The 15,701-nt window shown below is 37.3% G+C and overlaps 1 protein-coding gene across 1 annotated transcript; it reads right to left on the bottom strand.

The window, feature by feature from the left end:
- Window positions 1–5,539: 5,539 nt before the first annotated feature.
- LOC149937011 (uncharacterized) lies at window positions 5,540–6,508 on the bottom strand. Its single transcript, XM_090153744.1, has 2 exons — window positions 6,069–6,508; window positions 5,540–5,909 (listed from the first exon to the last, which is right to left on the bottom strand). The coding sequence occupies exons 1-2, from the start codon at window positions 6,506–6,508 to the stop codon at window positions 5,540–5,542; spliced, it is 810 nt and encodes a 269-aa protein (XP_090009870.1).
- Window positions 6,509–15,701: the final 9,193 nt, after the last annotated feature.

Here is a 15,701-nt window from a genome sequence, read left to right on the forward strand (position 1 = left end):
TATAGTAGTGCAAGGTTGTGATTATGTCGAAAATGCAAAAGTTTCAAAAACTAAATATTGTTATCTTCAAAGAAATTTCTAACTAGTAAATGAATCTAAAGGAAATAGAATATCTCAAAACATGAAACCTTAAGGCAGGGTGGAATATTAAGGAAATTGCCTTGCATTGACACATTCAATGTCAGGCTTATTCAAAAGACGTCTTCAACATTTCCCGAGTTGACGAAGATGTACTGATAGATATGTTTAATTAAATATTTGAACATATCATAAACATTGACGACTTTCCAGACCTAGTGATTTTCTCAAATCTTTAAGCCACGAAAAGTTCGGATTTTGAAAGTGGAAATTGTCATAAACTTTTGACAACTTTGGGCGAGTCAACAATTTATCTCATACTTCTGGTCTAAAAAAATATCGAAGCCTTATGAACGAGTACTGGCCAAAGCAGCAACATTTCTATCGTGGCACCTATCAATGCTTTGTAACTGCTACCACGGACTTTGAATCTAAGAGGACCAGAGAGGGCTAGACTTCCACTGTATAAATTATATCTCCCCGCGCTTCGATCAGCCCGAGAGGTTCTATGGGAGTCTGCGAAGGTCATTTGTACCACGTGACTTGAAATTTTCAAAATGGCGATGCAATGAGGCGGAATTTCTATTCTCTGTCAGTTACAAGGAATGCGTAGTATGTATTAGCCTTATAAAATGCCGAAAAGCAAACAGTGCATTTATTCTCTCTGTCTAAATACCACCTACTGAACTAAGCCTCGGACTATTTACACGAACAAAGGCCTAACTTATTAATGATAATATTAGAAATACGTAATATTTTTAAATCTAGTTAACTACTCATATTAATTATAAAACATTAAAAGAATCGAAAACTATCCTTTCGGCATAAAAATGATCGCTGTGAACATCTTTCTTCTTCTTTATAGTGCCAACATTTTTTCCTGGCCGATAGACGCGCGCCATATTTTTTTCTTCAATGACCTTGGCCAACTCTTAATATCCTACAGTACTCTGATCGCTTCCCCGAGGCTAAAAACGCGCCCCCTCTCTGGTTCTCTTAGATTAAAAGTCCTTTCTGCTACGAAGAGGATAATAAGAATTTTTAAATTTAATATCAGGCGAGCGAATCAACATTATCATATTAAATGTGCTTAAATATTAATGTAAAATAAATACCATATAAGTAAACCTTAGGCGCTTTATTTTTAAGTTCGCAAATTGTATATCACTTAAACTCAAAATTTTAGGAACAGTTAAACCTTCACTTATATCATAAAAATTTCGAATATTTCACGACAAATTTTTTTATAAACATAAGCGGAAGTCGGTAGGGTTATTAAATAATTAAAAATTTCCCTAAATATCTCGATTTCGGATTGTTTTTTAATGCGCATATAACGATCTACTTCTTCCAAGAAGCGCATGGGGTCTCTCGAAGATTCCCCGAATCGAGGTATAGCTACCTGTATTTCGAGAAACGCGGCTGCCTGACCCGTAACAGGTATTAGTGGAATGAAGGGCTTGCCACCACCCTCCTACGCATTGTAATTTGTAACCCGGCCACCCGATTAAAGACATTTAAAGTTGCTAGATGACTTGGACCTAAAGTGGTGCCTTGCGTACTACCCTTGCTGATTATTATTATTATAAATACATTCTTTATGCCTATAAAATAATGCTGGTGCGTTTGGGTATAAGATAAATTATCAAAAATATTAATTTAAATAAATTTAAACTACATTTAGGTATAGAGCTAATGCGATAATATTTATCGACCAGGGTGTTTGGTGACCGATTCTGTTACGAATATGTTAGGGCAGGACACCGGTAGACCAAGACGACTTCCTCCCAAACCATTCAGGCTCGCACCACTGAATACGTTGGAATGTCAGATTCAATTTAAATAACACGTTTAATTACCATTTTGAATTAGTTTAATTTTTCAGCAAAAAGCGTCGTTGATTTCTGATCGAACGTAATCTTCGTTTACTTTTTTAAAATTGTTCATTTAATATTTTCGGGTTTTGATTTTATAAAATTTTAATATTTATATAGTTTTTACTATAGAATAAATGTTTTGTAGTTTTATAATACTTATAATTGTACAACGTAAGCCTTGCCAAAAAGACAACTTTTCAGTATTATGTAGAAGGGTATAATACAACTTACATTAGCAGCGGCGTTAATTACGAGTTGGCTGAGATAGGCTATAGCCTACCTGGGAGTTCCAAAACGGCCACAGATTTCATAAAATTATTTAATTTTTTTATTAAACATTTATTAAAAATTTAGATACAACAAATAAATTTATACAATGCGGTACTTTCAGTGAGCGTTTGCTTAGAGGTTGCTTCGCGTATCTTTAAGTCAAAAATTAGATGAACGAATATTAAAATATTACAGAGGCCACTTAGCCTTTTAGCGTACTTTGAAAAATTCCTTTAATTTAGAAACAATCGACTAAGAGTCTTGAAATTTACAAAGCGCCGGGATATGCACTTATTTTATTTTATATGATGTATTTTCCCGGCCATATTTTACAACGAAAATTCACACGGAACCTGCGAAGGTTCATGTTTCAGCGAATTTTATTAGATGATGGATATATTTTATGTGTGGTCAGTATCAGAAGTATCGTCGGTGTTTTGTGACGTGAGCGGCCGAGATGAGCCGTCTTACAAAGCTTGATTTACGCAGCCACAACAAAAGCCCCGATTAAAGAGCGGAGACTTGAAACGAGAACCTTTTGACCTTGTCTCGTAAACTAGATCAGCAATTCTTCTACGAGAACAAATTTAAAAACGTTTCGAGCGATCAGAAGGCTTAGGACTGATCCTTAAGTTTAAGAGTCCAAACTTAGAGATTGGGTACATTTTTCACACGTTAAATTAGATATAAAATATGATATAAACGCGGTAACATTAAAACCGTTAGTGGTATAAAGAGCCGGGATTGCATCGTTTGGATGCCGTATTTTGGTATCTCTTATCATAGACAAATAAAAGGTTCTCCAGAACAGCTATTATCTCTAAAAATCGTCTGCAAAAACGGAATTACGTCAGTTGGTGTAAAATTTACGTCACATACAATTTAAGGAATTTTTACAACCACAAATAGCGACCGGTCGGCCAAACAAGGATATTATACCTTCGTCAACCCCAAGTTGAGGGTTACGATGAGGAACAGGGACAGGGAGTTAGGAATATTTTATTTGTCGATGCTTTCATTAGGCACATCATTAAAAACCGATTCAGAAATTCGCTAAGAAGTATAAACACAAAGAGCCTGGACGTGTAAGCTACTCGTATACCGGGTCATTTCCGCTTAGATTGAAAGCAGTACCAATAAATAGGGCGGGTTTTCAAAAGGACAAGCACGCCGCGACAGCGTAAGTCTTGGTTTCCAATAGAGTAAGTAATTGCGCGTCACTCAACTTTCGCACGTACAAACGTTTAAACGCGTGTAAAGAAAAATTAATTGACTGATTTCGCGCGGCGTTACCACCAGGGTTGGACATAAGACACTAGTCACGGCATTTGACTACTAAAATAAAGGCTCTGACTATTAAAATTATTCGAAATCTGGAGGCTCACTAGTCAATTTGACTAGTGAAAAATTTACCTAAATATTCTAAAATAATGGCGAATATGGCGTTTCATAAATTCATCATTCTTCAATCCCATTCTATTTAAAAAAAAAACAACACGCTTAATTGTACAGCTTGTAGAAAATCAAGAGTCCAGAGAGTCCACTGCACCTCATACAAGTTCTGATTCAGAATCTCGATCTCAAATGAATGCGTCATTTGATGATATTATCAATGAACATATATTAAAGTCGTGAAAAAAATTGTGATCGGCCAAAGTCATGTAGCTCTATGAGAATAAACTTCTATTTTATTTCAGATGGGTAAAATTTTGGCTGTCATTCTGGTTTTTATACCACCAATTTTAGGCCTACTAGTCAGTGACTACGAAAATAAATTGAGATAGGAGGCTCACTAGTCAGGCTGATTACTAAAAAATATCCTTACGTCCAACCCTGGCTACCACTACATCTTAAGTTATATCTGACTTATGTGCCTTCTTCTATACCGTAACATTTCAACGTTATTTCACGAGCGAAATGGATTTTGAGATCGACTGATTGTGACGCGCGTTAGTGGAAACCAAGCCTAATATAGATTTTTGCCTCAACGTTTCCATCGCCGTTTTTTTTACTAGTGGATACTACTAGGAACGAGCATGATTAGATTTTAAGGAACGCAAAAATCGTCTAAACCATGGACGTGTTTCAAAACGGTCATTCTCCTTGAGTGTAAATAAATGCATTCTTAGTGGTATAAAGGGCAGGGATAGCTTAATTATGATGCGGACATTTCGGTATCCCTCAATAGAACCTTGGACTAATTAATTATAATTAATACACGAACGTTTCGGTTCCACAAAACGTAAAACCCTTTTTCCGATCCCTCTCCCGACTAAAAAATGCGTCGCGGACTTTCCGTACTCGTGATGGTATCACAAGGTAGGGCCATGTTTATAAACATGGCCGTTCCTTGCGCCGTCTTTGTTCAGCCTAGTTTCCCGGTAAAAGGACAGGAAGAAGAGTTTTCATGCTTGCTAAAGAAATTCACTGCCACCGAAACGTCCCTGTATTAACAAAAACACGTTATCGTAGGCCGGGAGTAGCGTACTCCTGTAATCCCAAGCGTCTGGGAGGCAGAGTTTGTGGATGGCCGTGTGAGGACGACCACCAATCCCCCAACGGATAGTCAGAATACTTCCGCCACGGGTGTCCCCACCCCTGTCCAAATGTATCCCCCCGTTGGCGTGGCCGTTACACATATCTGGCCCTGATTAATCAGGTGGACGAGCGGACTGAATTTGTCCCACGCGTTACAATCCCGAATAAAAAAAAACACGTTGTAGTAGCAGAACTATGTACGATAACATTGTCTCATACTGCCAGGGTCTTATGCATCTCAGAATGAAATCGCCCTGAACATGTCTGCAGCGCCATCTGGAAAATGCCAAAGTGGGATATTCCCCTCCCCTCTGATTGCAAATTTCAAACATTGAATATTTTTTTAATTATAATTATAATTTATAAAATAAGAATAAATTATAATTTATATACTCCATTTTCCAGGAATATACGAAAATGTAGGTACTAGAGCGCCAATCAATTCTCCGAATTTGAAAATTATAACCAAAAGTAAACGAACCGAAGTTATCAGACTGCTAAACTCCCCGTGTTGGAGGCGTTTTCCTTATGAAGCTACATTTTGACCTAGAATTTGAAATTTTGCGCGCTCCTAGGCCGAAAAAAACGGTTTTGTTTTTATGAATCTATTTTTTTATACATAGAAATAGCTATACCCATAATTCTCAAGTGCAATTTATCGCTTTTATTTGACTCAATTTTTATAAGGAAAACGCACTCCGATTCTGAGTGCTATTTCATTTACTTCTGGTATAACTTCATGGTGCCAGCAATTAAGTTATTTTCATTGTTCTTAGTTAAAGTGGAAGACAGGTGATTGACCATTGAGGTCTCCAAACGGCCGCCATGAGCCCAATTGTAGCTGCCAGTAGAAATGGACTTGATGACACGCCAACCTGGACAAGAGCTATCATATACATCCGAAGACTGGATGCTGCTCCGGGGTTATTGACGTCCACCCAAAGAAATCGTAATTCAGCACGGTCTTCTTCCCTGATTCGTATTTTAAGGAATGCTTGGGCGACGTCTGCTCTGAAGGCTACTTTCTTTTCTCTGAATCGTACGTCGTAAAGTTCTGGATTAAGGTTCGGCCCAATCTCCAGGCAATCGTGAAGAGACGCAACTTCTGGTGAATGGGACGACGCGTCGTATACTACTCTTTGATAACTGCTCGGTGGGGTAAATAATACAGATGATTATTAGTTTTAATTGATGTTAGCTCTTCTATAATCCCAGAGTCCAATTATTCTTTGATTAAAGCGTTATACTCGTGGAATACAACAGGATTTTTGCGAAATTTATATGCAAGCTAGATTTGACGTTCACGTAGCAGCGAGGGCGTAGTTGTCTCCCAATTTATTCTTCTCGACTTTCCAGGGAAAGGCGACGGTAAAAAGACCATTTTCGAGCATTGTTGTCGCTTGGAAATGTTCGATGATTTTGTCTCTAGAAGTGTCTCCTACTTCAGCGTCAAGTATGCGAAACATCTCCGCTTCCCAGAATTTGCAGAGTTGGATAGAGAGGTCATTGTCTTGCGAGGCTACATCTACTGCCAAGATTGCGACTGTATTTACTCCGATTGTCTGCGAAGGAACCGTTACCGGACCTTGTAGAATCCATCCGAAGATAGTTTCAACTACTGTCAAAGCGGTTCCAAAGCGTTGACTTTTCCCACTCGCAACTGCCCATATGTAATCAATTCCAATTAGAACATCAATAGTTTGAGTGTTTCGATTACCAAATCCGATGGTTGTCTCATCAGCCATTTGTAGCACTTTATCTTCGATTTAAATGGCTAGCTGAGAACTAGGAAACGAAATAACCGATCCACAGCAAGTTGATTGGATACATTCTCCTTTACAAAGGTGACGTGGCTACCACTATCGAGAAGGCATCGGACTATCCGCGTCTTACTTCCGGTGGGATTCATCGCTTTCGCTGAGGCGTGTTGTAATAGGACCACTCCTTTACCATTCCCTTAGATTGCACACTGATTGACATGACTGGTATTAAATGTTTAAGAGTTTCTCTTAGACTTGTCTGCGCCGTCTTGATTCTGATTATTTCTAGTCTGATCACATATACTAGGATGGTGATATCGATTACACTTCCGACAGTTCCAACTTCTCGCTCTCCAATCTTTCTCTTGGTGTCGTTTCTTCAAACAAATAAAACTACTTTTCTTACGCGTTAGAAGGCTTTTTTCCCGTTGATAGTCAGCTTATCTTAGCTTGTAGTTGTATGCCTTGTTTGTTCGCAGCGTAAACAACTCTTCACATCCGTGTTCGTAGTTAAGGCGGCTGCTGAAGGATGAGTGATCGGTAAGAGCGTTGTGGGAGCGAATTCTCGAATGATTTATTTCTACGTTCGTTTTCGAGGCGGTCTGATTCACCAAACACGTATGCTCGTTCACGGCTCGAGATTTCTTGTTGTAAAAAGTGAGAAGGTCTTCTATCTGCCGGGGCTAGTGGCGTGGTCCTGTAATCCCAACGGGTGGTTGTCATATCCCTACCCCCAATTATCCCCCTTGATAATTGGAACAATTCTCACCCCTAATTAATCAGTTGGACGAGCGGACTGAATTGTCCCACACGTTCTAATCTCTAAAAAAAGCGTCTTCTACCTTCAACTGGTCCGCGTGCGCATACTTCCGACTAATGGCTAAAGCAACTTCTTCGGGCAAGCGTTTGGTAATAATAATAATAATAATCAGCTGGCTAATGAACAAGGCACCACCCTAAACCCAAGTCATCCAGCGACTTTTAATGACTTTAAACAGGTGGCCGGGTTACAATGCGTTGGAGGGTGGTGGCAAGGCCTTCATGCCACGCGAGCCAACAGCGCCCTGCACCTACTAAATGGCCATTGTGCGTTCTAAACTTCGTATTTGTATTCGACAGGTGTCACATAGCTTCCGTAAGCCAGAAATTTCGCTTGATCTACTAATGGTAGGTAAATTTAATAGTACGTTCATATCATATAAATTGATTTTTTTACCATGGTTAAAACTATAATTAGCCTATATATAAATAATTTACGTCAACGGATACTTCATGGGGAGTTTATTTAAAAAAAAACTTTTAATATGAAATTTATTAAACCTTCTTGGCTTTTAATGTTCTTAACCTTTGTAGGCTAGCTGTAGCAATTGAAAAATGAGCCCTACGATAATTGTAGTATTTAAATTTTTGAGTGCCTACTGCTTCCTTCATTTTCCGAATCCTCACTCTGTAATAGTATTTTATAGCGGACAATTTTCAAAACCATTCTTAAAACTCAGAATTTCTAGTTTGTATCTTTTAAAAAGTGTTTCTTTTCTGTTTCATGTTGAGCTTCTTTCTTTCAAGCTTGTCTTATTAGAACTATTCTCAGTAGCGGCGCCAGCAACAGGCAGGGGTAGACCTGGGCCTACTTGAAATTTTGATAGGGGCCTCCAAAAGTCGTCTTAAGGGGCCTCCAAAATTTAGAAATAACTAAATAAACACTCATTTGTTCAGTGTTATTTGTTCTAATTTTTTCGTCGCGTACCCATTTTAACAAAGAATTGCACCACTTGCTTTAAAAAAATTAAATAATCCACGTGGTCGGATTTAAAAAAAATGTGGTCCGGGCCTCCATAATTTTGGGGGGGCCTCCAATTGGTTGGCCTACCTCCCCAAAAATCCTGGTGCCGCTATACTGACTATTCTTGTTGGTGTATCTGGTGTAGCATTTATAACGTTGTTAAATTATTGTGGTAATTTAGTTAATGTTAAATCAACCACCTCTTTAAGCCCATTTAATTGCTCTTCATTTATTTCATATGTTAAATTTGGATATTTTTCAATAGGTTTAATTTTACGTTTACTGCGAATGTTAGAAATTCTTTCTTTTCTGATTCTAAAAGTTAGTTTTGAAATTGAATGAAGTGAAAGAAAATTTGTTTTCAATATCTGAGGTGGCCCTTTCTCCAACTGATTTGATTTTTGCTCTTCGTTTTCCAGGTTTATAATTTTTATTGGTTGAAGGTGTAAGGGTACGTGTGGTCAAGGTTTGACCGATGAGTTCTGTTAGTCCAACCGAGTTAAACACTTCATTCACCAAAGGATTATATTTAAAACAAAACTCTTTATTTAGCCAGCCGATTAATACGCGTACAGAGTAAACTCAGGAAAAGAGATTAAAATGATCGTTGATCAGTCTCTAGTTTCATAATGACCTCCGTCTCTCCAGCAGGTTCTTTATATATCCGAAAGAGCCCGCCGCCGCTGACCGTTGAACCTCAGATAAAGTATCCGCCGTAGAACTGGTGGCGCCATCTCTCCGCTCCTGAACGTACTGAAAACGTAAACAAACCCACCGAAACAGCTCCCCGTTACAAAGGTTTGTGATTACTGATTAAGATAATTCTTGATACACCTCTGGAAAATACCCTCGCATTTAATTGATACATATTTGGTATATGAATTGTTTATACAGTTTAAAAAAAGGAGAATGAGCTTTTGATCTTAATTCATCTTTCATTAAAGGGAATATAACCTCTGGTATTTCTGTCGCCCTCCAAGGGTTCCAATATCGTCCGCTGCCTCCCATGGCTTTTCACACCGGCGGCGCTGATAATCGCTGATTGTGAAGGGAATAAAGGAAATTGATGGGGTCTTCCATAAAGAACGCGTTGGAGGTTCTATCCCCTTTAAACGGTTTAAACCACAACAAATTTGATAGATTCCATCATCTACCTCTTTTAATTTTTCCAGCATTAACAATAGTTCTTCAGATAACTTCCATAGATTATCATTTCATTAAACCAGAACGAATTTGTAATATTTGAAATTCCCTTTGGTGAGGCTGAATTGAAGCTTCTCTATAGCATTTCTCAAGCGTTCGTTTGATTATAGATTCGAAATCACTGCCTCGGGAGTAGTCAACAGCGCTAACCCACATCCTGCCAGAACTCCGAAAACATGAGCTCCATAGCGTGGAACACCAACACTTCCTATATTGGCCTCTCCATTTTATAAAATTAGCGAATAAGTAGATTAGTCCATTATGAAAAGGGGATAATAAAGCTAAACCCTAAACACATTTGAAGAAATTTAAAAACTTACTAAAAGCTCGTACCGATACCATTTTATGGTTTTAGATATTTCTGCCGATAGTTAGTTAATTCTTGCTCAAATTGTGACGGGGTCTTCCATAAAGAATTCGTTAAGGTTATATTCCCTTTTAGGGGAGGATAATATCTTTCGAGCATGAGGGGGATAAGAGTAAAGTTAAAAGTTAAAATTATCCTTAAAGGGAATATAACCTGCAAAGCAATCTTTACGGAAGACCCCTTCAATTTTTCAAATGTCCCTGTACAGTGACGCCAAACATTTTTAAAGCCAAAGGCAAGAGCGGCCAGAGCTGCAAGCGTTGGTGTTCCACACCAAATACCTGAGGTTATATTCCCTTTAATATAAAGCAATACATTCATTTGTACCATGAATATGGAACTATATTATTACCGTTTCTATTATCTGGGACTAGAATCCCTTACGAAAAATGTCGTAAGAAATCTTAAGAAAACATTTGGGAGCCCAAGGGAGTCTTTGGGATTGTCATCCATTGGACAATATCTCTTAAGAACACTAAAGAAAACTTTTAGGAAGTTTCGGGAAAATCCTTTTAAGGAAAAGTTTGGAAAACTTGCCACGTGGATTCTTAAGGAAATTTTTGGAAGTTTAAATAGCAGAAAGTTAAGGTTTTGTTCGGAAAATATTTCTTAAGAACACTTAAGAATATTTAAGGGAAGTTTTGGGAATAACCTTTTAAGGAAAAGTTCGGAAAACTTGCCTCGCGAATTCTTAAGGAAATTTTTGGGAAGTTTAAATAGCAGAAAGTTAAAAATGTATAGGAAAATATTTTTAAACAATACTTGTGAATATTTGTCTCAATTAACACTTGCAAATTTGTATATAGAATTCCACTGTAAATTTAGGTTTGACCCAATTAAAAAGAATATTGAAATGAGAAAATATTGAACTTTACAAAATAAAATGATTTTTTTTAATCCATTGTTAAATTTAATTTCCATCCAATACTAAATTGAATTTCATCAAATAGTCCGTGCAGTTTTTAATAATTCTCAAACAATTATTTGTTTTTGTATTTTCAATCTGTCTAATACAATTGGAAATATTATTTGTGGAAGGTCAGTTTCTATCCCTCTAAATTCATTAAAATTATTATGTTTTAGATTTTGAGCCGAGACAAACTTTCCCATTAGAAGTTGAATATATACACAATAGTTTCAAAAATTACTGGTATTATAATTTTCGGTTAAAAGTAACAGTTCTCTGTTCTCTGGCTCCTACATTTCGCACTTAATATTATTCCATTTAAGGTAACATTTTGTGCCAAACCGTAGCTAAAGGTTGAATTTCCATATCATCTAACTAAAGTAACCATTATGTAACAAATTTCCTTAAAAACATGTTTAAAGAATTACATTGATATGGTGTTAGATTTATTAGGAAATATTTTAAGGGTCTTTTGGAAAGTTATAGTAAGATACTTGGGTGTACTTAAGAAGTCGTTCGAAATATATTTTTGAGAAATCTTTCGAAAGTTGTTGGGGAAAAATGGCCAAACTTCCCGATGTTTCCCAAGGGAATTTCTTAAGAATTTCCCAAAAATATTCGTACAAAATATTCTTAAGAAAACTTACGAAATTTGTTGGGAAAATACGGCCAAACTTCTCAATGTTTCCCAAGGGAATTTCTTAAGAATTTCCCAAAAATATTCGTTAAAAAAATTCTTAAGAATCCGTAAGACATTTTTCGTAAGGGTGACCTAATCATATTATAAGAATTAACCGATAGATTCCCGTCTAAAATAAGACCAAGAGCTTCGGGCTTCGGTACAAGATGTTGGTGCGTCCTTAGAGCAGATACGCTAATTGGAGTGTGCATCAAATCACGCAAAACCAGGGATAATTCGGGATCTCCTTTCCTTTTAATGGCTACTGCCGCTGACTTCAATATTGTCTCAGTTGGTTCGTCTTCTAATACAGACTCTAATTGAGCCTTGTGGGCAGTGGCGTAAATAGCGCCCCCGCAGACCCCGCGGCGCGGGGGGGCCCCCGAGAACTAGGGGCCCCCAAACGTGTATGATTAAAATCGGTGCTTTTTAAAAGGGCCCCCGAGTTATTTTTCGCGGGGGGGGGGGGGCGGAGTTCCTAGTTACGCCACTGCTTGTGGGCCCTATTTGTGGGGCTTGATACCTCGGAGAATTTGGTAGAAGACGCTTTTTTATTTGTCGTAACATTTATTCTAAAAATATACATAACTTAACATGAATTTCACCCGAATACCCATTACGGCAAATAAAAAAAGTACGTCTTCCAAAGAGGAACCCGACGGAAAAGTGTCCAGAATGGAAGCGGCGTTCCCACGTTGGATGGTGATAGCTATCCGTTGAATGAGAAACACGACCGATAATTTTTCATCATTTCAACATTTGCGTCTTCCGAAGCGTCTTTGAATTAAGTGTTTAGTTCAGAACTGTTTAAAAGAAGTTTTGGAATGGTATAATAAGACTGAAGCCACAAATTCATCACAATGCCTCCTTTCAAAGGAGCCGGTTTGCGGTTTCCACCAACGGCTGTAAGTGTTTCTCTCAATTCCAACAGATATTTTTTTTCATTCTCAATACATGTAAATGCACCGATGAAATCATTTTCATTAAATCAGATATCAGTTTATCAGACTATTTACATTTACGTTATCACATCAGTTGGTATAGGTCCAATTGGAAACCAAATAGTTTAAGCCCGAAACTAATCTCGTGCATTGCAAACGAACATACAAAATGAATACAGATGTATTATCGATTTTGCAAATTTATCGGTTTAAATTTCTTTCGAAATTTTAATTACTGTTTATTTATTTATTTTTTGGTTTCCACAGGATTTCATACTAAGCGGAAAAGTCAGCTAGCTGAATCCGGTCTGATGAGTTTTATCAGATCCGTTCAGATCGCTTACTTCAAAATATGTCAATTTACATTAATAAAGACCAACGCATTGTGGAAACATTTTCCATTCACACAAAGCATCTAGAGGGACCCAGTGACGGCGATCCTGTGGGGGCTCCGGGGCTTGAGCCTCCGCAGGGAAAAACATAAGGGGACAGAGCCCCCACCGAAATAAAATTGAGGATAAATAACGATCGGGGAAAAATTTTTAATATCGCTGTCCGAATTCAGTCTTTTAACAGAAGTTATTTTGATATTGAAGATGCAGGTAATATTAAGATGAAATAAGCATACAATTGATTTGGATAGATTCGTCCAAACACAAAACCACTCCGCCGTGTACCCGGTCTCACCGAAATATCTTGATAGACTAAAATACCTTCGTAATGCATGTGGCCAAGAAAGGCTTAATTATCTAGCCCTGATCCATGTAAACAGATATTTTTCGGAAATTTTGTTACGCATCTATGAATTCATATCATTGACGTATGAGGTTTTAGAAAGAACATTTTTTTTAAAAGAAATATAGTATTAAATATTTAGAGCTGGACATATTCTTGCTTAATTTTTAAGTATATAAATATTGCGGTTAGGATTGCACTTTACCTACCCCCCCCCCCCCCCCTAAAAAACACTTGATTCCGACTAAATAGACCAAGGGGAGTTAAAAAAAATACTAAGAAATGATCTGCCCGCCGCATGTATTTTTCAAATTTGATTGAAATTTTCAAAACTGTATGTATTTCCATGGAAGAAAGATAAGGAAGGTCAACTCTGCCGATTTCTTGATAAGTGGTCGGTAGCACTGCAAATTCTAGTTTTCCGCAAAATATAGAGATGGCGCTAGCATTTTCCTTTGTTTTTTCGTCTGCTTTTTTTTAGAAAATTTGGGGCCAATTTCCAATATTTCGTCGCATGAGTGCAAAATCCACGTATCTTTTTAAGATGTGTAAATAGTTACTAAATTAAATTAAAGAATATGTATAATTAAAAAGGTCTTTATATCAGAGTAAGCTCTTTTATTTCATTTTTAACAAAAACTACTTATTTATGAGAGAGTTTTGATAGTTTTCGTACAGCAGAGTCCCGTTTAGATGTTTTATTTCCAGTCCGTTGATTGCTCATTTGCTGTTTCTTCTTCTTCTCATTTTCTTTCCTTTTTCTCTCTTTTTCTTCAAAAATCCACCTACTTTTGAGTCTTACATCATGGTGTATCCGCATTCGCAGAAATAGTTTGATAATTTTCACTTTAGTTTCAGCACACATCACGGGAAATGAAATTTCATTTAAACCTCTAGATAGTTTCTTCGCTAATCCTGCTTCACACATACATATAGCAAAATTCTCCTTATAATGAGATTCCATTTTTCTAATACAACGTAGAATTGTTCTCTCACCAAAGTTAACCTGCCCACATCACTTCCGTCTTCTGCACGATGTGATTTTAGCACTGAAAGGGTTTCTCTAGTTGATGTCATCTTTTTATAATCTTTAATAATAGAATTCTGGCAAAGATTGCTTTTTTGGCTATGTAACCTCCAATGTAAGTTACAATATTAGCATGTTTGCCTTCTTCGGGCTCAGGTATGTTCATATCACTGATAGATACTTCATCTTGTCTAAAATATGATACTTTTTCTACTTGTAATGACGGGGTATGTTTATTTACGTTACTCAAGGGCGTATTTATGGGGGGGTTTGGGGTTCAAACCCCCCCCCCCCGAAATCCTGATGACAGGGGGGGGGGTGCCTAATAAAAATCAGTGAAACCTCCGTCAGCATCCCCCCGCCTTGTAATTTTTCCCTCAAAAACCCCCCTGAAATAAAATCCTGGATACGCTGATGACGGAATAAGTATGGATTAGGATTGTCGGCACAACCACCAAGTCGTCTTATTTTTCCAAACGTGTTTTCTAAAACATCTTGACTCATTCTCGAAGTAAGAATAAAATCAAGTCCTTCTTCCAATAGGTGTTCTGACAATTTAATGACACAAGATAGAGTTATTTTCCAACCCTCAAGAACAGGTGGTTGTTTATCACAAACACTTTAGGTCTTGAAACCAAACAAGTTTTTCTAGAAGATAGTCAATGTGTTTGGATGTTTTGGTTATTGCTGATCTATATTATTTGACATCATATTTACGACTGGAATTCAAGCAGTCAAACATCTGGTCAAACTCTAAAATTAAGTTTGCAGTATTTTGGTGTTCATTTGGCAGCTTACGGTTGGTTATGAAAAAGGTTACACCCATAGCAACAGAATGGCTTAGAAGTTGTGTGGCTAGTTTTACCTTCATTTTAGTGAAAGCAGTCACATTCAGATGTTTCAGTGTTATTTTTGGAGCAATTCTTAACGATTCGTTGCAATCCAGGAAAAAAAACTTTTCTATATGCCACCAAGAAGATCTTATCTTCTTAATAAGTACATCGTGATTTTTGAAATTGTTTCTAAAGCCTTTAATCAGGTAGGATGTATCATGCATGCAGTATATTTTATGATTGTCTACATAAATGAAAGGAGTATCCTCGTTCACATTCAATCTCTTATAAACACTTCGATTGTTGGAACCCTGGTCACAAACCAACACTCTGACTTTATATCCAATAGATAGTAAACGGTGAACTACATCAATTAATAAATCATGGAGTATGTCTTTGGCCATAAGCCCTTTAGTTAAAAAATAAGCAACTGCTTGCTTCCAGTTAGAATCTATTCCAGAAATCATAAAAACAGTAACATGATTCGGTAAGTCGGGTTTCCGGTTTCCATCGCTTAAATCAGAAAATCCCTCGATCAAGTCTTCATTCTAATTGTACGCTACTCCTTCTTTCAGGGACATCTCATCGAAAGTTTGAATTGACAATTTTTCATTTTCTTTCACGCACTTGGCTTTTTTCCCTAAAATATCCCAAAATTCCAATACAAATCCTGGCTTGCATGGGATGTTTTTCAGCCATAACT

Source organism: Leiobunum rupestre, chromosome 7 (genome assembly GCF_980474605.1).
Source record: "Leiobunum rupestre chromosome 7, qqLeiRupe1.1.hap1, whole genome shotgun sequence".
NCBI classification, from domain to species: domain Eukaryota; kingdom Metazoa; phylum Arthropoda; class Arachnida; order Opiliones; family Sclerosomatidae; genus Leiobunum; species Leiobunum rupestre.

Bases quoted from the DNA above. Each gene is read 5' to 3' on its own strand.
- LOC149937011 (XM_090153744.1), bottom strand. From the start codon at position 6,508: ATGGCTGATGAGACAACCATCGGATTTGGTAATCGAAACACTCAAACT. The intron at 5,910-6,068 runs GTGAACGTCAAA...CCCACCGAGCAG, and splicing joins AACTACGCCCTCGCTGCTAC to TTATCAAAGAGTAGTATACG.